Source organism: Myotis myotis, unplaced genomic scaffold, assembly GCF_014108235.1.
Source record: "Myotis myotis isolate mMyoMyo1 unplaced genomic scaffold, mMyoMyo1.p scaffold_m19_p_1, whole genome shotgun sequence".
In the NCBI taxonomy this organism is placed as follows: Eukaryota; Metazoa; Chordata; class Mammalia; order Chiroptera; family Vespertilionidae; genus Myotis; species Myotis myotis.
Window position 1 is genome coordinate 152718974 of NW_023416313.1, and position 26914 is coordinate 152745887.

Genomic DNA, 26914 nt, shown 5'->3' on the forward strand with positions numbered 1-26914 from the left:
AGCCCAGCTCCCACCAGGCCAGCAACGTCCTCCCTCCACAAGGGCAGCATCTCAGGACTGGGAAATAGGGCTCAGCCCCTGCCCCTCTCCCACCTCAGGACCAGCCTCAGAGTCAGAGGGGGCACTAAGCTTATTGGGGGGGGGGGGCATCTTATAAGTTATGTAAAGGTCTAACCACTAAGCTGTGAACTTGAAACTAATATACAGCAGCGGTTTTCAATTGGTATGCTTGCAAGAATATTTAAAGCAGGGGTCCTCAAACTATGGCCTGCGGGCCACATGCAAATACAAATATTGTATTTGTTCCCGTTTTGTTTTTTTACTTCAAAATAAGATATGTGCAGTGTGCATAGGAATTTGTTCATAGTTTTTTTTTTAAACTATAGTCCGGCCCTCCAATGGTCTTAGGGACAGTGAACTGGCCCCCTGTTTAAAAAGTTTGAGGACCCCTGATTTAAAGCATGCAATAACTGACTATTTACTCAGGGCATTAATCTGTTTTCCCTTAGACCAGTGGTTCTCAACCTTGGCTGCACATTAGAATCACCTGGGAATCTTTTTAAAATCCTGATTTCTGGGCCTCATCCTCCGGAAATTCTGTTTCTTTGTTATGGGGTGGGGCACAACATTAGTAACAAAGAAACAGAATTTCCGGAGGATGAGGCCCAGAAATCAGGATTTTAAAAAGATTCCCAGGTGATTCTAATGTGCAGCCAAGGTTGAGAACCACTGCCTTAGACTGTCAAAAAAAAAAAAAAAAAAAAAAAGATAGCAACCAACACAACAGCAGTCATCCAGTGTGAATGAATAAAAATTATACCCTTTTTTTTGGTCAAATTGGCAAAAAACATGATATATTTTTTGGTGTGTCACAGAATTTTAGTAATTAGTTCATGTGTGCCCTGAGATGAAAAAGGTTGAAAATCGCTGTTATATGGAATGTCAGATGTAATTGAAATCAGCCTCAGGAGACGCCAGGTGAAAACAGACGCATTCTGCCTTCAGCTTCCTTCTCCTCCTCTCAGGTGGTGCCGCAGCCCTCGGGGGATCAGAGGCCTTTCCTCCCCCGCCCCACCCCCCTGCATATTCTTGTTCATATTCTCACTCTCTTTCCATTGATGCCACCTGGTCATTTCATGCTCTTCCACTCTAAAACCAGACAGTTTACTCCAGGGCTGGGGTGCTGGCCACGGGGTTTCTACTCCAGTGAGGATTAAAATGCCAGTTGAGATCAGGGTTTTTTTGGCACCAACTTAATTTATCTTTACCACAATACCCACAGAAGTGCTTTCTTAAGCAATCATGAGATGGAAAGCAGTTGGAGTTTTTTCTAATTCATACAATGTTCCCTACAAATATGTACTTTAAACGCTGGTAGCTATGAAAAGTAAATCACACAATCAAAGGAAAAGTATAATAAATAAACTGAAAGGTTTCTATGCTCCCAGAATTTCTAGAGTTCCAGGTGGGCTTTATTTGTAAAAGATAAGCAGGTCTCTTAAAACAAAATATTTTCCTCAAATTCAAATATTTTATAATTTAGAATTAAAACACATTCCTAACAATGCAGCTGAGGACATTTTTACAAACCATCACTGCCCCTCCCCTCCAATAAAATTATTTTTCTTAAAACTTTCAGCACAATCTCCCATCAAAACTTTCCTCCCCCAAGAATAGAACTATTTACCTACTTAGTATATGCTAGAGGAAGCTTAGACACCCCAACTCCTTCTCACTACTCTGAGAAATTTTAATAAAAACCTTTATGTCCAACCTGCGTGGCTCAGGTCAACCTAGGAACCAGGAAGTCAGGGTTTGATTTCTGGTCAGGACACATGCCAGGGTTTCTGGCTCAGTCCCCAGTGGAAGGAGTGCAGGAAGCAGCCAATCAATGATTCTCTCTCATCACTGATGTTTCTCTCTCTCTCCCTCTCTCCCTCTCTCCCTCTTTCTATCTCTCTCTCCCTCCCTTCCTCTCTGAAATAAATAAAAAAATATAAAAAAATCTTTACTTTTTTTTTGCAATTAAAATGTAAAACACAACACACATACACACAAAACAAAAACAAGAAACCACCTTTAGTCCAGCGATGGGAAGAAGCTCAAGCTATCTAAGTTGACTACAGTCATCATGACATGACTACACTAACAGAGCATTCAAAAGCCCACAGCACGAATGGCAAGAACTCCAGGGTTAAGGGAACATTAGCAAAGCTCTATGCTATCACATCTGCCAAACAACACTAGGATCACACAGGCATATTGATTTTGAATATGAAGCACTGACTTCAGAATGAAAAAAAATTGCACCAATGAGAAGGCAATTCCTTCTAAAGCTGAAGCACTATATTCAGAAAGGGGCAGGGGGTATTTGATAGTGTCTGGAGCTTTATAAATCAATTCTGTGGGTTCTTTCACTTGCAAATGCTTCTCCTCAGGATATGAAGAAATGTAAAAAGCTAGTTAAACTTAATGGTTATTCTCAACTGTTGGAATTAACATTTAATTCTTTTGCTGGCTCACTTTGGGGATGTCGTGTGAGAAAGGGAGAATATGGAACTAGCTTTTTCCATTTTTATTATGAATTCCAGTCTCACGGAGGAGCAGAGCTGGAGTTGCATAATAGCCCTGGGAAAGGTCTGAAGCACCAAGCAGCTTGGATTAAGGCAAGGCTGCACACTTATCTTCCCAAGTCCAAACCTATGGCCCTGGGCCATCTAGACCATATTCAGAGGGGAAAAAAGAGAGACTTAAAACAATTTTCAGTGTCTTGAAGGAAAAGAATCATAAACCCACAGGCAAGCCTTTCTCCTAATTACAGAGTAGCAGTTTAGCATGAGCTTCTTGGCAACAGATTTCTAAGTGTGCAGCCACCTCTAATTCCACAAGATCAAAGTGTGTGGTGCTTTCTTGTATGGCAGAGGCACAAAGAATGGAAATTGCCCTGAACACTTACAAGTGACAGGCCCAGCTCATTACAAATACAGCTGAAGCCAGTTGTCCATGCAAAATACGTGTATATTAAAGGAGTGAATAACATACCCATTCGGAGAGGTCACTGAGCTAGCAAATCAAAAACAAAACAGTCAATGGATACATTAGTGGGTGCAGGTCTTGCCGAAAGCTTTTAAGTAATTTGAGGAATCTACTGATACCACATAGAAAAAAACCAATGAGAATAAAGAGGGTGGATTTCCTACCTGGTGAGGATTTTATTTTAGCTAGAAGCTAGCAGTAGCATTAGAGGCAAAAGTCTGTCTTTACTTCCTTTTCCCAGTTCAGTGCTGATGTCATCAAGAAACTAGCAAGCAAGCAATATGCTGTAGTCTAAATTTGTCTGTAGCACTTTTTCATAATTACATTTATGCAAGAAAATCCACCCAAAGGAAATGGTCAGTACATATATCAAGTTATTTGGGATTTTTTTTTTTCTTAGAAATACTGTAAATAATCTATCGGGATTTTCTTATACCAAAGAGGGGCTTTCTTACCACAAAGTAGGTCTTTCAGATGGCAAATTAGATATTAATTAGATATCATGTTATCAAAAGATCAGTTCAACAATAAAATGAGTTATTTACATACATTTTCATAAGTATAAGCTTCTCAGAGAAACATTAAAATCATTGTATCATAGGGGGGTCAGGGCATGAGTGGGGGAATGGGGGGCAATGGGGGGTTAAGGACACATGTAATATCTTAATCAATAAAGAAAAAATCCATTGTATCAACATAAAATCCTAAAATCATAGCGTAACGCAAGAAAGAACTGTAAGGAGGGGGAAGGGGGCGAGAGAAGGGACATATGTTTAATGGCAATTTGGTCTATGATAAAACACATTAAAAGCTTTAGTTTGGAGCCCTCTCATTACTATTTAATTTTTGAAAACAATGTCTGGTTCTTTGAAGAGAGAAATTCTGTCAGTGCTATAGAATGCATCCCATATTCTTCCACAAGACAATTTTCAGGAGATTCATGTCTCAAACAAAATTTAAACTTATATTGTCATCACTTAGTGCTTCAGGGTTGCTGTCCATCCTCTTTGTCCACACCAAGGCAGAAAGAAAACGGACACATTGATTCATTCTACCTAAAAGGATGGGAGCCAGGGTCTCAGGAATAATGGCTAATACAAACAGGCTGGCATTTCCACAGCTAATGTGATAGCTTATAGTCATGGTCTGTCCAAGGGGAGAGGGGCGGTGACACTTTTCCATTTTAACTTAGTACGCTGCAACCTTCACAGACAGGAGGATGTACTTCTGCATCTAAGAGATGTAGTAATTTAGAGATGGCAAAACCAAAGCCCAGAGGAGGGAAGAGCTTTGTCCACAGTCAAACTTCCAGGTGGTAGTGGTGGTGTGAGGACTAAACCCAAACCTCCTGACCCCAAGCGTTATCACCAGAACAGGCTGCCTCCCATGAACAAATCTGTAAGGTGAACTCGAGCCCAGGGTAAATTTTAAAGAGTAGTTTTCAACATAAACCCCCAAGCTTTTACATGAAAGAGCAATTACACCAGGTAGATTTGGTTGTTATATTGTAAATACAAAGTATTCTTTATGGATGACCAGAAAATAGATTTTAAAAAAAGCAATAGATGCATCCAACATCAGAATGCTATTTTTTCTCCCTTTCAAAAGAAAAACAGGGGCAAGTCAAACAAGTTGAGAATTTAATACCGTGGCATACAGCTCTCACAGACTGGGCAGTTGGCAGGGGTAGGAACCCCAGGTTGAACAAACAACCTGCTGGGTGCTGGCCCTGGGGTGGGGAAGTCCTGATTGGGGTCACCAAGGAGATACTTGGAGAGCTGGACACAGTGGCTTTTTACCAACTACTGCAAAAGAAGTTCAGACTTGAACACCTCATGGGGCTATGTTGGTGGATCCTGGTTACCCTGGTGTATGGGCAGAGTAGCAGTTTAACATGAGCTTCTTGGCAACGAAGAAGCTCATGGGATTTACATCATGAAACTTGCAGAAATGACTGTACTTTTTCTGCAAAGGAAATTTTTTATCCTATTCTAAAGGTATAATTGATGCCTACTGTTAGATTTGACTCAATGATTTCCCTCTTTTAAAAAATGTACTCTTTAAAAAATGTCAATGGGGATGAGGTTTATTTAGAATTATGTACATAGTTCCTCCATTAGTCTTGTTCTCTCCTCACACACATGCCAAAATAAATTCGCATTTTGCCTCTTTTCCGACAATTATGAAGGGAAGGCAAAAACCTCACATTAAGAGGCTAAATCTGGATGATGGGGGTATCCCCTCTCTTCTATAATATAGAAGTGACAGTGGGAGCTCAGGGCCCCAGAAATAGAGGTAGGGATCTTATTAGCCTTCTTTGTTCTGGATGACTACAAGATCTCTAAATGTGGGCACTGCTGGAGTTCAAACTTTAGACAAGGCTTCAAATTACTCTCATCAGCATCTATTTTGATTTGTTTATTACATAACAATGTCAGGGTAGATGCATCTTTAGCACATTCTTTTTTAATGATGTTATCACATTGTTGTGACTAAATTATCTATGATGATAAGATGGGTGAATGTCCTGAACTTGGCTATAAAGTTTCTCATGACCTGCTCTTTAAGGACCTTTACATGAATACAGCACAATGGAAGGTTATGCCAAACTAATTGTTTACAAGGTCACATGATGTCAGGAGACAGCCTCCTAGCTTCTCAGAAGGCATGGGCACCCCGTCCTTGGACATGACAAATGTGCTATACCATTTGTGCACATTTCTCTAGCAACTGTGCTGTGTGTAGTATTCCCACTCTAAAGACAGGGGCAAATGAAAGGAGCCTAAAGCTCCTTTTTAAGATTAATGGGACTTTCACATAAATAATTCAGGGAAGAAGCAAAGAGAGAGGAGCCAAATAAATAAATCAGAAATGAAAGAGGTGAAGTAACAACTGACCCCATAGTAATACAAAGGATTATGAGAAAATACTATGAACAACTCTATTCTAACAAACTGGACAACCTAGACAAAATGGACATATTCTTAGAAAAATACAAACTCTGAAAACTCAGTCAGGAAGAATAAAAAAAATGAAATAGCCTGATAACTACCAAAGAAATTGAAGCAGTAATCAAATATCTTCCAGCAAACAAAAACCCTGGTTTGGATGGCTTTACAGGGGAGTTCTACAAAATATTCAAAGAAGAACTAAAAGCTATCCTCCTCAGACTATTCAAGAGAAAGGAACACTTCCAAGTTCTTTCTATGAAGCCAGCATTATCCTAATTCCAAAACCAGATAAAGACACCACAAAGAAAGAGAATTACAGGCCAATATCCTTGATGAACATAGATGCTAAAATCCTCAACAAAATTCTAGCAAATCGGATCCAGCATTACATTAGAAAGATCATACACCATGACCAAGTGGGATTTATTCCAGGGATGCAAGGTTGGTACAATATCCACAAATCAATAAATGTGATATATCACATAAACAAATTGAGAGACAAAAGTCACATAATCATATCAATCGATGCAGAAAAAGCATCTGACAAAATCCAACACCCTTTCTTGATAAAAACTCTCAGCAAAGTGGGAATAGAGGGATCACACCTCAACATAATAAAAGCCTTACATGATAAACCTACAGCCAACATCATACTCAAAGAGCAAAAACTAAAACCATTTCCCCTAAGAACAGGAACAAGACAGGGATGCACACTTTCACTACTCCTGTTCGAGGTAGTACTGGAAGTGCTAGTCATAGCAATCAGACAAGAAGAAGAAATAAAAGGCATCCAAATTGGAAAAGAAGTAGTTAAACTGTCACTATTCACAGATGACATGATATTGTACCTATAAAACCCCAAAGACTCCATCAAAAAACTACTAGACTTAATAAATGAATTCGGCAATATAGCAGGATAGGAGATTAACACCCAGAAATATATGGCTTTTTGATACACCAATAATGAACTCACAGAAAGAAAAACTAAAAAAACAATCCCATTTACCATTGCTCCAAAAAAAATTAAGATACCTAGGAATAAACTTATCCAAGGAGGTAAAAGACTTGTACTCAGAAAACTACAGGACATTAAAAAAAGAGATAGAGGAAGACATAAACAAATGGAAGAACATACCATGTTCATGCTGGTAGAATCAACATCATTAAAATGTTCAAACTACCCAAAGCAATTTATAGATTCAATGCAATCCCCATTAAAATACCAAGGGCATATTTACAGACCTAGAAAAAGTTCTCCAAAAATTCAACGGGAATAAAAATAAAGACCCTGAATAGCCACAGCAATTCTGAGAAAGAACATAGTTGGAGGGATCACAATACCAGATATTAAGCTATATTACAAAGCCACAGTTCTCAAAACTGCCTGGTACTGGCACAAGAACAGACATATAGACCAATGGAACAGAAGAAAGAACCCAGAAATCGACCCAAGCCATTATGCTCAATTAATATTTGACAAAGGAGGCAGGAGCATACAATGGAGTCAAGACTGTCTCTTCAATAAATGGTGCTGGGAAATTTGGTCAGATACATGCAAAAAAATGAAACTAGATCATCAACTTACACCATAAACAAAAATAAACTCAAAATGGTTTAAGGACTTAAATGTAAGATAGGAAACCATAAAAATCTTAGAAGACTCCATAGGCAGCAAAATATCAGACATATGTTGTAGCAATATCTTTACTGATACAGCTCCGAGAGCAATGGAAACTAAGGAGACAATAAACAAATGGGACTACATCCAAATAAAAAGCTCTGCACAGCAAAAGAAACCATCAACAAAACAAGAAAGCCCACTGCATCAGAGAACATATTTGCCAATGCTATCTCAAATAAGGGTTTAATCTTCAAAATTTACAGGGAACTCATACAACTTAACAAAAGGAAGATAAACAATCCAATAAAAAAAAAAAAAATGGCCAAAGGACCTAAATAGACACTTTTCAAAAGAGGACATATGAAAACATGCTCAAAGTCACTAATCATCAGAGAGATGCAAATCAAAACAACAATGAGGTACCATTTCACACCTGTCTGAATGGCTATCATCAACAAATCAACAAACCACAAGTGCTGGCCAGGATGTTAAGAAAAAGGAACCCTCCTTCACTACTGGTGGGAATGCAGACTGATGCAGCCACTGTGGAAGATAGAATGGAGTTTCCTGAAAAAGTTAAAAATACAACTCCCATTTGACCCAGTAATCCCACTTCTAGGACTATATCCAAAGAAACCAGAAACACCAATCAGAAAGGATATATGCACCCCTATGTTCATAGCAGCATAATTTACAATAGCTAAGATTTGGAAACAGTCTAAGTGCCGATCAGCAGATGAGTGGATTAGAAAACTGTGGTATATCTACACAATGGAATACTACACTGCTATAAAAAAGAAGGAACGTTTACCATTTGAAACAGCATGGATGGAACTGGAGAGCATTATGCTAAGCGAAAGAAGCCAGTTGGAGAAAGGTAACTATCATATGATATCACTCATACATGTGATATAATGAACGACATAAACTGATGAACAAAAATAGATCCAGAGACAAGGTAACACTGAACAGACCATCCAACCTTAGAGAGAAGGCAGGTGAGGTGGGGAGGGGGTTAAATATCAACCAAAGGACTTGTATGCATATTAGAATAACCAATGGACACAGACACTGGGGCAGTGGGGGCTTGTCCTGGGGAGTGGGAGTGGCAGGGGGTTGTCAATTGGGGAAGAAGGAGGAATATGTAATACTTTAAACAATAATGAAAAAGAAAACATAAAGACACAAACAGCAAAAGCAGTTTCATTTGATGCATAAATATCAGCGTAGAAAAAGCAATAAATAAATAAATAAATAAATAAATAAATAAATAAATAAATCGGGGAATTAAAGAACCACCTGTCAGTGAGCATATCTGTGAGAAAGGTACCTGCAGAAATAACATCTTCCCAGATCACATTTCCCAATCAGGGTGTATTAACACTCTAGATACTTGAGCATTTTAAGTCAATCATGACCTTATGTGTTCATGATGTTATGTGGTCTTATGTGTTGTATAAACTATAACATAAATGTGGCAGCCATAACATTAATTATAATTATTTTTACAGGCATATTTCATGTCCTTTTTTGTTTAATGGTAAAAGTCTTCCAGTGATTAAGTCAACTTTTAGAGACAACCAGAGCCCTTATCAGAAGGAGTGCAGCTGGTAATTTCGTTAATCAAGGCCTTTCTTTTCCAGAAGCATTCATGTCAAAACCCATTTGTAGTTACATAGCGTTAGTTGTAACATCCACCTGGTCACATAGCATGGAACTCTCCTTCCTTTGAATATGCATATATCTGAATGGTCTGTGACAGGCGGAAAAGAGGAACCAATATTCATTTCCACCACCCCAAGGCACTTTTATGCACTTAGTTAATTCTCACTCAATCCTAAGAGGTAGGTTGCATTTTAAAGACATGGAAACAAGGTACAGAAAGGAGAGATAATTTTCCAAAGAGGTCACCTGTACTGGAAACACATCTGCCTAACTCTGAAGAATGACCTTTGCTTGCTACAAATGCTGCTTGCTCTATATTCAAGGTTTTTTTCTATAGGATGATGGGAACGAGGACTCAGAGGGAGATGGTGACATCTCCCCTGGCCCCATGTCCTGCTGAAGGTGACTGGGTATTTCACATACTGTCCGGCCAATCAATCGCAAATGTGAAAATACTTTAATGTTTGCAAGCAAAGATTATATTTCAAACGCCAGACATTTAGCCCAGCCATTGGGGCTCAGTGGTTGAGCATCAACCTATGAACCGGGAGATCATGGTTCAATTCCAAGTCAGGACACATGCTCGGACTGTGGGCTTGATCCCTGTTGGAGGGTATGCAGGAGGCAGCCGATCAATGATTCTCTCTCATCACTGATGTTTCTCTCCCTTCCTCTCTGAAATCAATAAAAATATATTAAAAAAAACTCCAGACATTCAATTGGCCACAGTGCCAAATATCTATTTGCTGGCAATTTTCCCCAGAATAAGAGCAGATAAAATTTAATCAGAGGTAAAGAGACCCAAGGGTGAGCTTAACTAGGGTGGATTCTGAAGTGCACCCAACGTTCTCTGCCCCCAGTTCCTCCTCATCACTTATTCTCCTTTTCAACATAAAGCTGTGTCCCCTGTGCTGTTGGCTGCAGCTAAGGACATTTCAATAATAAACTCTTGTTGTTAAGTAGAGCTGGACATCTTTGTTTTCTTTGTTAGCAAGGGGAATTCCTGCAAAATTGTAAATCTCTGCAAAAGGACTTCTGTACACTTATCACGTGAATAAATAAACAACTGAAGTCATTTTTAAATTGTTCCGCTGCTGCACAGCAGTGAACAGACATACCATGCAAGGACCAATGGCTGCAAGGAAAAACCCACACTCATTAAAGCATCCCCTTTGGTGGCAGCCATGATCATTAGTGAACATAATATCTATTTAAATGCAATAGGTACCTATTTCCGAACAGAAGGGACTGGCATACAAAGGAGGTGTCGTACCATTTAAACACCCCTAGGCTCTTCAGAGAATCATTATGGTCTGTCATGTTAACTCATTTCCTTCTTTATTTTTCCTCTTTTTCTTTTCCTTCCCTGTTGAATATTATCATCTAAAATCAAATTAATTTCTAATAGTAAATGTGCACAGCAATGATTTCAGAAAAGGAAAACAATCATACTCAAGAGGTTATATACAAATATCATTTCTCATAATAAAGATAGAGAGCCCGGATGGAATTTTGAGAGAGTTCCAAGAGGTTTGGAGTTACTGAATCTGCTGTTTAAGTAACTAATTAGTAGAGCTGCCAATAAATAATAAAATCTTAATAGTTTAAAAAGAGTGTCCTGTCCCACCTTACTCCAGCTCTCTTTTCCTTTCCTGCTAGCTCTAAGATCTCTAGTTAATAATAATATAATGTGTCAAGATAGAAAATAACTGTTAGATATCTTTTTTTTTTTTTGTAAAATAGCACAAAAGGCCATAAGACACATTATCCAATGACTATTTAATAATAAAAATGTCATGAATTGTTTATTTTGGACTTGAGTCTTCAAAGAGAATAAATCCCCCAATAAGATGTAATGTATTGGTTTTTGCATAGTATATATTAAAGATGGGCCCTGAAATATATAGCTATATTGAATAAACTTCTGTTATAACATGGCTAGTAATTAAGGGAGGTCTCATTCATATGTTCCAAAACTAAGTATTCAATCTTATTAAGTTGGTCTTTGCCTTCTATTTGGAAAATAAATTATTATTTATTCTTTTTTAAGACAAATTAATTAAGGCTATTATTTAAGTTCTTGGCAACAAAGAAGAACAAGGATTACAACCAGAACTCTTTAATTTACTTTGTCATCTACAGGACTCCCTGAATCACTCACACTAAATGATAAAGAAAACAAAGTCCTTTGAAATGCAGCTTTTGAACAAAACAGAGTGCCCAAGAGACAATTCTCCAGTTAATATAGCTTTTATCTTCCCACTTTCTATCCTAGGGCCATAAGTAGGCAGGGTCTAGCTGATCTTGGTTGACAGTGAAAGTGATTATATTCCAAATCAACCAGGCTGCCCTCACCAAAGAATACTGTAAATGGTGAGTTATTAGTCTTGGAAAAAACAGTTCACAATGAAAAATAAATTTGTTCCATTAAACTGGAAATGTTTGAGAGTGTGTGCCAATGGAGGAAAGCATGGTGTACTGAGGTCAATGCAAGGAGAAAGTGAACATAGACATCAGTGAACATCAAAAGCACACAAAAAAATTCACCTGTGTTCATGCTCTAAGGAAGAAAACAAAGCTGTTTTCTGGTGGCTGATGAAGGCATTTTATTCTAAACCAAAACAGTGAAGATTGATAAACATTAGTGTTAAGGTCCCTAGAAAACTAATTAAATAGTCTAATTTTATAGATGAGAACACACTGGTCTCAAGAGATTAGACTTGTGTGCGATCATTTTAGGGGCTGGAAGATGGCCTAAATGTAAATATTGTTTCTCTTGAGCCAGTCATTGTCTCTTATACCATAAATGAGATACTTCTTTATTACGCAGGAGTTCATTAGAGTCAAGTAAAAATAATCCGTGCTAGGTATAGAAATAGTTCTTACCTACATGCATTTACTCTCCAGTACAGGATGCAGAAAATTAGACTTGCAATTATGGTAGAGAATGATAAGAACTATTTACACTATTTACTGACTTTTGCTCAAGCAAGGCACCCATCCTAGAATTGCAGGGTCAGCAAAGTCTTCTCAGTAGATCTAATACCTAAACTGGCTCCTTTAAGGAGAAGTAGAGATGACCTACAGGAAGAGAGGAGTAAGAAGCTGTTCTAAATGAAGGGACTTGCTGACACACATGATCACAGGCAAACAGAACTGTCATATTTGAGGAAGTGAAAGGAAATCAATGTGGTTGGAACACCAAGTGCCTAGGGGGATGTGGTGAGAGATGGGGCAGAAGATGGGGTGCCAAATCCTGAAGGTCTTTTTGTCTACTTAAGGAACTTGGAATATTTCTCAAGATAATGAATGACAGAGGATTTTAAAACAGGGAGGTGGCCCAGCTGGCATGGCTTAGTGGCTGAGTGTCGACCTATGAACCAGGAGGTTACCGTTCCATTCCTGGTCAGGGCACATACTGGTATTGCGGGCTTGATCCCCAGTGGGGGGCATGCAGGAGGCAGCCAATCAATGATTCTCTCTCATAATTGATGTTTCTATCTCTCTCTCCCTTCCTCTCTGAAATTAATAAGATATATTTTAAAAAATAAAACAGGGAGGTATAATGATTATATCTGCATTTTAGAAAGAACACTATGAACAGCTGAGTGGGAAAAATGGTGGTGGTGAGGGGTAAGTATAGAAGGAACAAAAGCAGTATAACAGAACAAAAGAAGGAATAATGCAGTATATAAGGGAGGTGGAAAGAGGTGTTTGCTTTTGAAATATTCAGGCCATATAATTAAAATAATTGATGACAAATGTATATAAATAGATGTGGGCTGTTAAGGAAAGAAAGGGATAAAATTATTCTGAAGTCTCTGTCCAATGACCTTCTGACACAGGAGATATGACACATCATCCCTAAGTTTAATACTTGGGAGCATTTTACTGACCCAAGTAAGAGAACCTCAAGGCAGCTCTGTGTTTGCTCATCATGAGTGAACTGTGGAGTTCTGGGCACATGTCAAAGATTCTTAATTCCAAGGAAATCTTTTCCAAACTGCTGTAACCTGGTGTGCTCTACTGGACAGTCATAACTCTCCAAGAAAAAAGAACCTGTTTAATAGGCACCCTCCATCTCAAGGCCCTCTGAGCCTCTCACATTTTCTGGTGGGTTATGGAATAGGGAAGGGGAGTAGGTTCAATATCCGATGCCCTGCTCAGGCAGCATCAATGGTGGTCTCTTCTATTTTTTGGTGGAAATTTTTTAATCAAAAGGAAAGAAGATTAGGATTGCTAAATAAGAGGAATTAAACTCAGGGAGAAAGATTTATTGTCTCCATATGAATCATCTCAAGGACCCTAAGGTTTTCCAGTTCAGAGCTCAAGGAACAAAATGATATATGCATTTTGGGCTATGGTGTGTCCCAATCCCCACCTAGGACATAATTTAGGTACTCACCCCTTCACCACCATTTTCACCTGTGTTGGCAAGCATTTCCTGCAGGGCTCTCACCGAGAGGGACTGCTCCAGCACAAAATTGCAGACACAGAGATCTGGAGGAACATACTGTGGAAATAAAACCAGAATGAGGATACCTGCTCATATCAGTTAGGGGTCAGTCATGTAAAAACACGACAAGGACAAAAGCCTATGCATCAAAGTGACAGTTGGATGAACGGATGAGTAGAAATATAAAAGGTGGATTCTCTTGTTCACGTTAAGATGGGTTTCATGCTGGATTCTAAAGGATGAGAAAAATAAAATCCCCAAGTGTCAAGGGAACAGTGACCAAGATGTCAGGATCAATTTAACTGAGGACTGGAGGCATACAAGGGAGAGAACACACATAAAACCTCAGGGAAGAAGGGACAGGAAGGATAGGCTGAGCTACACCGATGTCTTGGAGGGACCAAAGGGAGAAAGCCACTGGGATCTCATCACCAAAATTTATTAAGATGTTGATGGACAGACTAGAATGTGGCTCTAGACAATGATAACCAGATTAGGAAATTCATTTACTTAAAAAAACACACCTTGATACCACAATGTAAAAAGAAGCAATAAAGGGAAATAAGAGTTATATAAATATATTTCTGGACAAAGAAATGTCCAGAATTATAAGAATTGATGACCTCTATAACAATCATTCTAATTTATTATGTGCTCAGGCAGTGTTATGATATTTTTATATGTTCTGGATCATTTACTAACAACAGTTAAAGAGAGCCTTCTTTGCATCCTGACTAGTAATATCTAATGCTCATTGAGTGCTTTCTCTGTCAGGCACTAAGTGTTCTGCATATATTACCTCACTTAACCTCACAACTTCCCTTTAAGGTAGAGATGATTGATATTCCAGTTTCCTGCCCAGGAAACTAAAGGACAGAGAAGTTAGATCATCTATCCAAGGTAAGGGCTTATATTTGGCTGAGGTGGATTCAAATACAGGCAGTCTATCTCCAAAGTCCCGACACTTAACTCTATGCTGTGTCTGCCACTGATGAAAATAGTAAGATATTTTCCACAACTAGAATACTTTCAATCAGCACATCTTTAAGTATGACATTTATGTAAAAGACAGTGGTTGGTATTGAGAAAGATGAAAAGACACACAAAACAAATCATTGCTCTTCAGGAGTTTACAATCCAGTTTCCCACAATTTCTCTGGTAATATGGTTTATAATCAGCTTGCATATCAAGCCTTTGTTTCCTAAGTGATACTGGCAGAACTCTGACACCATGAGAATAACAGGTATGAGGAACGAGGACCAGAAGTCACCAGCAGCTATGTCTGAGACAGGTAGAGCTGTTTCCATGGAGCTCCAATTTCAAAAGTTAAAACCAGCACAGAGAACCTCTCTGACATCAACATTTTCATTTTTAAAATACAGATCATAGAATTGGCAATCTGTAAGTACCTCTTTAATTTCCAAGTGTTTGTACATTCTTTATCCCCCTCCCCAACATCAATGCCCTACTTGCTGGTCCTGCCTACTAGTCTTCTTTATTAAAGTGTTAAGACACCTTGCCCCCAAGCCAAGAATGGATAATCCTATCCAAAAGGCCATTGGTCCATGGGTGACATACATTTTTAAGTACTTTTCTACTTCAATAACTTTCCTGCTCAGGGTCTCAACTGTCAGAAATTCTAAAAACCCAGTCCTCCTAGAATTTTGGTATTACAGGAAACTGCCCAGTTCTCTTTATGAAAGTGATGCAACCTAGGAGAAATTGTAACACCAGCAGGCAAACACATTTATTCCTCACATTTCCTGCTTTGTTTTCAAAGTCTGTTCTTGCTATAGGTAATTAACTCATTTGTATGGGACTTGAGCAAGCAGACAGCAGGTGATGCAGGGCAGAGCTTCACGTCCAGAAGTGTTTCTAGAGCACATATAGCATCATTACAAGAAGCATACAATGGGATAAGGCATTTCTCTGAAGACCGTATGCCATAAACATATCATCCAACTCTTTCAAAATATGATGTCATCCCAGATGATTTTACGGAGGCCTTTTCCACTGCTTCTTAGTCTACTGTATTTCATGTAACCAGAATAGGAAGCCAAAAAAGCCCAGTTTGAGTGTCTCCTCTTCCTCCTCCACTTCACTGGAGCATGTGATTTGGAGATTTCCTAGTCAGGAATGTTTACAGTTATGGCTACTACTTCACCGGATGCTCTTTGACTAATTGAATGATCTCAACCTTCATGCTCACTTTTATAAGAACCCTGTTCAGTCTATCTCTTTAAGATAGAAAAATTTCATAGTTGCAAGTGTGCCGGGAGCCGGTCCATCTTTGCTGTTTCAAGGGACCTGGCATATATGGCATACTGTTCTTAAAATGTTTGCTCACCTTCTTGGCACTATGTGTTTTAACCAAGGTCTCCTCTCTGAGAAAGGTTGTTTCCCCAGGTAGGGATTTTTCCCTGAAGTCAGGGAGGGGATAAAACTCCTTAACTAAGTGCCAGGCGGGTAGTTAATCACTTTAACTATAAACAATCACGCTTAAGCTACATAATCTTTACTCCCTGGAATGGAGATAAGAAACGCCTTAACCTTTGTAATAGAGATTGATAGGATTGAATCAACTGGTATAAATACAGATGTAATAAGACAGCAAGACACAGAACTAAGAAGACAGAACCAGGAGGCACAGAACCTACACAGAACGTTCTCTAGAGACAGAAGAACTTCGCTGGAGAGAACATGGCAAAAGATCCTGGACAGAAACTGGCCTCAGAACCTAGAGACAGAACCTAGCGAGAGAACATGGCAAAAGATCCTGGACTGAACCTGACTACAGAAATTGGCAAGAGAACCTGACTAGAACCTGGTGACTGAACCTGGCTGGAGAACCTGGACAGAACCTGGCTGGAGAACCTAGCAAGGGAACATGGCTACAGAACCTGGCTGGAGAACCTGGAGAACCTAGCAAGAGAACATGGACACAGAACCTGGCTGGAGATCCTAAGCAGAACCTCTCTGGAGATCCAGACCAGAACTTGGCTGGAGATCCTGGCTGGAGATCCTGGCTAGGCTGCTGATCAACTGAACACTGTCTCCGTGTCCTTCCTTCTTCGCCGACTCCGTCTACGCCTTTGGGGACCCCTGGACCTGCTGGGGTTGGGCCCCGGCACAAGTGCTCGAGTTTCCGCCTTCACATGAGATTGTGCAATTCTAAATCAGCTGTTTTTCTTCCCTGTGCTTATTTGCTTGGACAGAAGAGAGGAGCTCTCCCCCAACACTGCCCTCACCCATCCGGATGGGGGACCACTGACAACACGGACACTAGGCATGCTCCAATCATATTCTTCTTTTCCTCCCAGATATTAAAAGGCCCAAGGTGGTCATGATTAAATTACTGGCAGTGAACATTAAACCAGGTCACAGTGAGCATGGGGAGGAAGCATTTTATTTGGGAGCACTCGATCTGCCACTGGTTTATAGAGTTTCCTTACAGGTTAGTTTTTCTACCTCTAGAGTGTGCTCCCTGCCTGGACTCTACACTCGGGGATAAGGTCACATCACTCCAATGGCATGCACGTGGGCAGTCGCAAAGGCAGGAACAGGGCAACAGGAATATCTGGAGAAAAACAAAATGCCATTAGCAACTTCTTCATGACATGAATGGAGTGCAGAGCACAGAGCCATCTGACCTGCTACTCCAGCTGCCATCCTTAATTAAACTCCACACCAACCTGAGCTTTCCTTCTATACATTGCCCAAGAATGAGCAAAGGCCACTGGTCCAGCAAAGCTAATTTGTTTACAGTGTGAGAGTCCCCAGGAGGCCAGCTCATTGTCTCTGTGCTCTGAAGCCTGTGCCTCAGTCACTCTGTCTGCCAGGCATGGGGCATGTGTTTGATGATTCTTAGCACGGAGAGAAGAGTTCTCTTGACATCTGTTCTGAAATAGCTCCTCATCACTCTCCCCAGTCCCGTCCTTAGACTGCAGAAGCTCTATGTTTCCAAATGTCCTACAGAAAACCTTGAAAAGCCAGGGCCCTGGGTAAGCCAGGAAGTAGGTATTCATTTAGCCCCACTATATAAAAAAATAATGAAAAAGAAGGCCTACGGACTCTTCATGTCCCATAAATTTATGTAACATCTTCCTCATTGCAATAAAAGTATTTTTCTGGGACTTACTAGATCTAAATGGTGGGAATCTGATACACCTCTTAGTAGATTCATTTAGCATTTTTCTACCTTGCATCCCACAATAAGCATTCAGTACTGTATTCAGACAAGCCTTCAGGGAAATGAAGAGGTGAGTTAATTATAAGAAGGGGGATTGACATTCCTCTATTACACCTTTAACCACAGTATGTTTTGGCTTATACAATTCTTTATGCACTGAAGTCTATTTCACTAGATTGTGGGTATCTTGAAAAATGTATGTCTTATTCTACTTGTGGCATCCCCAGTACATAGACCAGTAAGTGCTCAATTCAAGTGTTTTTGAACTGACTCTCTGGGTACCAGAAGACTACCCAATATGTGGCTGTGGTTGCAGATGAATTGCACTGAGCATCCACCTGCCCAGCTGAGTTCCTTCTCAAGTCTCCTGCTTATTGCTCAAGAGACCCTTCTTCTTTCATTATCATGGGACTGACTACTCCTACTTCTCTGTTAATCAATCTGGCTCTCACTCAAACATGCCTAAATAATGCACCCTGTAAGTGCATCAATAAATTTGAATTAAAAGCAATAAATGGCATATTGGTTAAGAGTGAATACTCTAGTGTAGTACTATCCGAGGTCCTATTTCTGTTCAACTACTTATTAGCTGAATGATGTTAGGCAGGTAACTTAATCTCTCTGTACATTAGTTTCCTTATGTGTAAAATAAAGATGTAATAATACTTACTTCTAAGGATGAACTACATTTTTATATTTAAAGAGATTAAAACGAAGTCTGGTGCATAATAAGTACTTTTAAATGTCAGATTTTATCCCACACAGAGAAGTAAAATCAAAACATCAATAACTCACTTAAATGGTCATTTATATAACCAACTAGAGGCCTGGTCCATGAATTCATGCATGGGTGGAGTCCCTCAGCCTGTCCGATGATGGGGGCCGATTGGGGCCATCTTGCCCAGTCCCGATCAGGGCTGGCTGGCCACGGGGAAGGGACTGCAGGAGGTTGGCTGGCCACAGGAGGTTGGCTGTGAGAGCACACTTACCAACAGGGGGCAGCTCCTGCATTGAGTGTCTGCCCCTGGTGGTCAGTGCGCATCATAGCTACTGGCTGGTTGTCCAGTCATCTGGTCATAGAGGTCGCTTAGGCTTTTATATATAGACTAGAGGCCCAATGCATGAAATTCGTGCAAGAGTAGGCCTTCCTTCCCCTGGCTGCCAGCACTGGCTTCTGTCTGGACCCAGGCTTCCCTCCGGGACCCAGGACCCGGGCTTCCCTCACAGCCCTGGCTTTGTCCGGAAGGTTGTCCGGAAGAACGTCCAGTCTAATTAGCACATTACACTTTTATTATTATAGATATTTTTGAAGTTCTTATTTTGTGTAAGGATAGGCAAAACCTCTGCCCTTTAAGGCTGTGTGGTCTAGAGGAATGTTGGGGAAGCAAATGAACAATTTCCAAAGTATGATTCAAAATGTTCAGAGGTGAGAATGCATGTAAAGAAGCACACAGAGTTGAATGTGCATGGGGTATAAGAGGGGGAAGTGGGAGGAGGAGGTGGATGGGGAAGCAAGCAAAGGAAGATGAGAAGTGAGGCTGAAGAAAAGTAGGTGTAAGATTGAGAAGAGTCTTGAGTCCCCTTGTCAAGTGGTTTGAACTTTATCTTCAGAACAATGGAGCACAATTAAAGAAAGTAATGCAGGAAGTAATATAACCAAATTTACATCTTTGAAAGATCATTGCAAGTCTAGTGTGAAGGGGGCTAGATCAAGGCAGAGAAACAAATTAGGAAATTGTTGCAATAAAGTAGTTATGAAGTGACAATGGGATGCATTAAAGTAACTGCAGTGGAGATGAAAATAAGGGAATGAATTTGAAATATCTTGAGAAGTTAGGTGTGATAAGACTTGGTGATTAATTGGATGTGGGAGATGATGAGAAAGGAGTGGAAGACCACCAGTGTTTCTATTGGATGGTACAGACTGCAAAAAGATAGGATTCAGTGAGAACAAGCCACACAAGTGTCCAAAAGACCACTGGGACAGTACTTACTCTTGGCAAATTGTCCACTGGAATCTCTCATTTGGGCCAACAGAATGATAATGGGAGGGTAGATAAGTTGCTCTGACTATGTATGGGTATTCCTACAGATGCCACTGAGGTAGGGTCATCTAGGAGGAGAGGAGGAGTTTGAGAAAATGACACATATTCTCCACAAAAAGAGAATTCCTAGAGACCTAGCAAACAAAGTCACCCAATTAACCTCACTTTCCTTTCCCATGTCCATCAAGCAGTCAGCCAGCATTTAGAGAGCACAATAATATGCATTCGGGACTGTGCTAGCAGCTGTGGGGAACAAAAGAGAAAAGTAAGACATGTTATCTATCCTTTAAGGAATTTTTAACCTTCAAGAGACAGACCTACTATACATGAGACTTTATGAAACAATGTAAAGGAGTATATTCAATGTGAATTTGAGGGGTATGAATATGTCTTGTAGGACCCAGAGCTCTCTCAAAGATGTTGTGATTAGAAATGGCCAGCCCAGGCTGGCTCTTGGCCCAAAGAAGGTTTATGTAGGCAAGGAGTTCCTGGCACAAAGCAAGAACTCAAATTTTTGTTTAATAAATGAACAAGATGAAAGAGTTATTTTTTCTATTTTGCGTGTGTGTATTCTTCTCTTTTGTTTAAAATTCCATTAGTTGAAGTAGCATTATTAAGTATGGGCTTTACACAACCTTTTCCCTACTTCCCTTTGCTTTTTCACCAAAAGAAAAAGTCAAGTATTGGAAGTATTATGAGTAGTAAAAGAGTGAGCAAAGGAAGGAGAAAGTAGTGGATAACTCCTGCTTACTAATTTTTGTACCTATACTTCCCACTTCAGTCCCAGGACTGAGCAGCTAGATGAATGTCATTGATATTGTGTCATACTTATGGGCTGGTGGGTTTACACAAACTCAGCCCTACTACCATGGCAGCCTACAGAGTCTTACCTGCAAAGTGAAGTAACTTCTAATGTCAATCACACGAGGAGAAGAAGTGAGTATGAGAACAGAAGCCAGACTTAAGGAAGCAGAGCTGAGATAGCTGGGAGAAGTGAATCTCACATTCCTGGACCCACATTATGAAGAGACAACATAGCCCGTGGGGTGTTCTTGGGCAGATGTTACAAAAGCATCCAACCAATGACAAGTCTGAAGGTAGAAGGCAAGGGACTCGGACAGGTCATTCTTTCCTCTGGGGTTCCATGTAAACAAGGACAGGAGCAGTGAGTATGTTAATTAAGAATCAGAAATTTTAATCCAGAATGTAGGAATACATTGGCCCTTCCATCTTTACTTTTCTTGTGTACTTCCATAGGGTTTAACAGAAACAATTTTTTGAAAGTTCTAGTCTGCTTCGGTTGGATTATATAAAGTGAAGAAAAATTCTTGGTCTATAAGTGAGCCAGAACATTAAAGAGAGCAAAGTGCTCCCCTGTGGCCCACAAGATGGTAGTAGGCATAATCAAACAGCAGAACCACAAGACAGCAGCAAAACTCAGGGGACAGAGCTGGGGGGTCCTTGACAAACAGGACACCCCTATTCAAGAATAAGCCTTGAAACTTCAGAATTTTCTTAAGGAAGACTATCTCAATTGTACCTCTTCTCACTCTCTTCATGCCGCTTGAGACTGCCTACTCTGAGAATAAATTCTTATGGCTCTAGATTTCAAATTGGATGTATAAAAGGAGACTGTTTCTCCAAGGGCAATGTGTATGCTGGTAATAGGCAGAGCTGGTCTCAGTCTTCTACATGCCTTGTGTTTGCTCCATTTCACTGCACTGCCTCAAACAGGACTGATAATCATCTCCCTATGATGGCTCCATGCAGTCCCACTCAGAGACCATAGATGAGATGACTTTCCAAGCCCTTGGGGACAGAAAACCATTCTCTCTTCCAGAAAATGTTCCAGCTCAACCAGGTTCCCTTGGGTACAGTGTGATGTTGGCTAAGGAGTACTATCCATGGAATAGCCTCAGGATAGCCAGAGATGGCATGTGTAATTTGCATTTCAGGAGCTCTAAGCACTTTATAGACATTATGTCATCCACCTCCAGCAGACATGAGCTCATTTACAGACACCATATCTATTATTGATAATACATAATTATTTGTATTGTGTTTATACTTCAAAGCTAGAGCAAGTCATTAACCAAGCTGATACCCACATCCATCCCAACCAGGTTTTACTTAAGCATTTAGGCAGTTCAGTGCTTATCAAACCTACCTTTGCCACTTCTGCTAACTTGTTGATAGTTTATAATAGTGAACTAGAGGCAAAGTGCACAAAATTCATGCATGGGTAGGGTCCCTAGGCCTGGCTGGCAGTCAGGGCCGATCTGTGGGGTGACTGGTGGGGTGATGGGGGCCCCTGCTTACACCAGCCTTGGCTGGTCTGGTGCCGCCCGCTTGCCGGCGCTGCTGGTCGGGGCCTGCGGGCTGGGGGCAGCTCCTATGTTGAGCATCTGCCCCCTGGTGGTCACTGCGCATCATAGCGACTGGTCATTCCACCGGTCATTCTGCAGTTTGGTCGATTTGCATATTAGGGTTTTATATAGATAGATATTTAAATTGAAAGCTTCTGCAAGTCTCTGGATTTCTATGAAAACAGATAGCCTAACACATTGGGGACCAGTAGTTTTATTGCTAGTTTTATCCAGTGGCCAGGTAAATTTCTATTGAACAAGTACAAAAAACGTTTTACATAAATGTGAAAGTCATGCTTTAAAATTAAATACCCATTGCATTTTGAAGTTATTTATTACATATTCTTACAAGCTAATATATTTTTAAAGTATGATACTTTGTAAAACACTGTGTAATATGAAGTGAGAATTCTCGTGATCTGTCTGCAATGTGTTAGCAATCATTTTAGAGGTGGGTCAACTGAAATGCAAAGGTATTATGTAAAAGTTCTATGGGCAAGTGGAGAAACAAGAATAGAATCCATATAACACATTTTAAATGTCTCTATATAATTGTACTAAGTATTATTCTAAGTGTTTATAAATATTATCTCATTTAACCCTTACCTCAGTCCTTGCAGGGAAGAGATTATAGCCACTTTACAGATGAGAAAACTGGGACTCAGAAAGGTTGAAACACTCTTCCACAGTCATATGCTGTGGATAGCATTTAAATCCTGAATTTCAAACTCAACTCTTTTTGACTCATGCTGTGTCAACATTCCTGAAGAGAAGGTTCCCATTCAGACACCAAGACTAGAGAATTCTATTCCCACTGGGCTACGCCCTCTGAAAACTCTTACACTCTGATAAAAACTTAAAGAATTTATGTTAGGTTCTTGACTATTTCAGAAAGAGTTCTCTATTTTGGAATGACAACTGGGAATACAAAGACTACAGACTAAAGTTAGTGGGACTGCCAGGGTGCCAGAACTTTATAAAAATCGAGATTTCCAGCAGGCAAGAGCATTGCCATCTTTTCATGGACTTCCAAAATCTGAGACTAACTTTCCATGTAAGCTTTCTCTTCCCAAAGACACCTCAACTCTGGGCATAATGGGACAGTTTTCATCCAAGGACATACATGTGTGGATTTAAATTGTGTCTATCCAGATTTTAAACATTTTGAAGGAAGAGATTTTGCCTATGTTATGAGCTGTTACCATAGAACAAGGTTGCAACACATAAAACTTTGCCTAGATTTTCTATTTTTTAAATATTTTTCTATGGTAAAGGGTAGAGAGTCTTTCTGAAAATACATACAGAAACTATTCAAAACAGTTGAGTTTCAATTTTTTGCTCAATTTTTCTAACAAAAGCCATTATATGTAGACTGTAAGGTACACAAAATTGAAACTTAACGGAAAACATTATTTTTGTGGAAGAGAAGATGGAGATGTCGATATCTTTTTAAAAAATGAAGTAAAAAAGGTCCCTCCATATGCCTGAGGAGTCAAGCACAGGAATGTGTTGCTCTCAGCATCGAGCAGTCTCTACGTGGTTCTTCATTCGAGGGATGAGGGAGCTGCCCTGGGAGAACCTAAGCTGTGGAAAATCACTACAGCGCTGCAAGGAGACTTACTAAGCAGAATCATTCTCAGCCACGAGCAGAGCGATTATAGCATCTGATGCCATCCTGGCCTGAGGTTTCCTCCAAGACAAGAGCCAGTATTCAGAAGGAAAGGGATAAAAGTTGATTACATGCAAGGAAAAGGAAGAACATTATCAAGTTATAGAAAGGTGTTGATATTTTTTAAAATAAAAGATTTCTACTAGGAAATTAAATATTTACTTAAGAACACTTGCTGAAACATTTTCTATGCAAGGGAAGTAACACTACCACCTAGAAGCAGGAAATCCAAGTTGCAGGCCAATTTTCCCTTGACAAAAGTCTTGCCGAGAAATGCCAACCCCAAGTGATAAAGCACTGAAAACACAATCACTGCTTCTTTACCCCATCCCTCAAATGCCCAGGTACTGGCTGTTTAACTGACACTGATCGACAGAACCATTACATCTAGCCTCTTTTAGGGAGAATGTTTATTAATTCAAGTGACAGCAACATTTACAACATTGATTATCCTTGTAATGATGCTCAGAGATTTCTCACTGGAACTCACAGAAATATAAGCTTGCTCTGGAGGCATTGATGCGGAAACATGGTGGGTGGAAGAATCTCCTGGGTGAGGTTGCTAACATTCCAGAGCCCGGGGACCCTTCTCCAGTGGGTACTTAAGGAGTATTCCAGGCCTAGCCAATGTGGCTCAGTGGACAGAGCGTTGACCTGCGGACTGAAGAGTCCTGGGTTTAATTCCGGTCAAGGGCACATGCCTCGGTTGCAAGTTCCCGGCCCTGGTCCAGGCATGAGGGAGGCAAACAATTGATGTGTCTTTCTCATATCAGTGTTTCTGTCTCTCTTTGTCCCTTTTACTCTCTCTAAAAATCAATGGAAAAAATATGCTCAGGTGAGGATTAACAAAAAACAAAAACAAGAAAAGAGTATTCCAGGTGTTCTCCCGGAGACCTCTGACTTCTCTTTGAGAGACACTGTGGAGCACCTGGATCAAACAAGGAAAATCAAGTCCCTGGAGAATAACTGATCCTTCCTCTAGGTCTTTTGTTAAAGGGTTCATCCAAATATAGGACTTTCTTTCAAATGAGTAATCCAATAATTTGAAATGCATGTGACTGTTGCTTTTATGATCTTGCCTCATATGGTCCCAACCAAAAATAACACCAAGGTGCCCTGGCCACCTCTATTCTGCCACGCATCAGTTATTCTGGCAAGTTAACAAAAATGTTACCCAGGGCCTGGCAAAAATGAGCGCTGTAAGGTTCATGTTCTTTAAAATAAGGGGAGGCCAGAAAAATCAGAGACAAAATGCTGGGCGGCAGCTTGTCAGCCTGCCTGCTGGGGGAAGCATAACTGATGGGTCGGAGGGTTGATTTGGTTCTCGATTGAGCCAAGCTTTTCTCCCTGCCTGGCACGGTCAGCTTGCTAAATAACAAAGATGCCAAGGGCTGGACACTTGGAACAATTGCACCTGGAAAAACAAACTTACGGCCTGCAGCAAGTAACACCGTTGATGGGCAGAGAAAACTGAGACAATGACTCTTTATACAATCCTAAAAATACGACCATAATGAAAACGCAGCTTAATGAGCAGCATAGGTAATGCAACAAAGTCTGTGGATGAGTAATGGGACCCTGAAGTCCCCAGTTTTCAATGGGAACTCCCCTGAGAAACCAGAGCTGTTACTCTGAAGAGTGTGCATATCAGACAAATAGCTGCGATCCGGAAAGAATAAAGGCACATGTCAGAAACGAGATGAAACCAGCGTGCATATTCCACGTCCCATAGATAAGGGGTACAGCATCTGCTAGAGAAGAGCCCGCGGCCCAGGGTGATGGAGTTAGAAGCAGGTTTGATGGGCAGCAAATCAAGAGATGAGGTAAAAGCTGAGCGGGGCAGGCTGGTAGGAAAGCCTCGTTTCAGCTTACCGTTTATACTTCAGACTTGAATTTGGTTGACTTTAGTTTTGGTGGAGCATGCACCTCCCACGTGTTTCTTTCTGTTTTGCTCACACTCTCCTCTCTTTGGACTGATGATGTGGTTGGTAAGGAATTCAGAAACCATGGTGAGGCTTTTCCCTGTTACCCAGCCGCGGTATCCGGCAGCTGCAGGACGGGAGACTGTGTCTCTTGGCCTTTTCATTGCACAACAGGAAGGGAAGATGGAGGGAAGCATTATGAGGCGCCCACGAGAGCTGAGAAAATGCCAACTTGGAACTGAAGGCTGACAGAGAGAAGGGAGACACTGGGTGCCCCAGGAAGTGCTGTCCCCCGAGGCGCAGCTGTCACCAGCATCACTTGTTTGGAAGAACCCCACTGTCCTGGGCCCTCCCTGATGCATTGCCAGCTCCGTGGGGCTCATGGACTCATGATCTGGAGTAGGCACACAGCTCAGAACAACAAAGGGTAAGACAGCAGCTTGGTTTCCAAATGGTTTAAATTTCCCCCTAATGCTTCCTTCCCACTCTCAGATAGAATCCAAATTATCGTGTGGAAATGCAGTTTTATTTTTTGCCCCTGCATGGAATTTTTGCTTCAGTAGAAATAAGCATATCACTATAAACTAAGTTCTGGATTAAAACATGTTTAGCAGGGATATATGAATAGATGTTCATTAAGTTTTCAGTTTTAAAAGTCTTTGTGGAAGTAAATAACAGTTATAAATATTTTTCTCCAATATGGAAAAAGCCCTTCTATACCCCCATGTTAAACTAGACCCCACCCTCCAACTACCTCATAGTATCTGAGCTAAACTCCTAGCACTAGATGTTTACATTTGCAAGGATTAGTACTACATGCTCTCCTTTGGAAGCAGTCATGTATTTCTCATCACAGATATTTTTAAATATATTTTTATTGATTTCAGAGAGGAAGAGAGGGAGGGAGGGAGGGAGAGAGAGAGAGAAAGAGAGAGAGAGAGAAACATCAATGATGAGAAAGAATCATTATTGGTTGCCTTCTGCAAGCCCCCT

At 40.4% G+C, this 26914-nt stretch overlaps 1 protein-coding gene across 1 annotated transcript in view; it reads right to left on the reverse strand.

Annotated features, from left to right (window-relative positions):
• The window catches only part of RYR3 (ryanodine receptor 3), a 370839-nt gene that overhangs the window by 326549 nt on the left and 17376 nt on the right, over nucleotides 1–26914 (reverse strand). The window contains exon 3 of the mRNA XM_036346438.1: nucleotides 13679–13786. Coding sequence (XP_036202331.1) covers nucleotides 13679–13786 — 108 coding nt within the window. The remainder of the gene's footprint in view (nucleotides 1–13678; nucleotides 13787–26914) is intronic.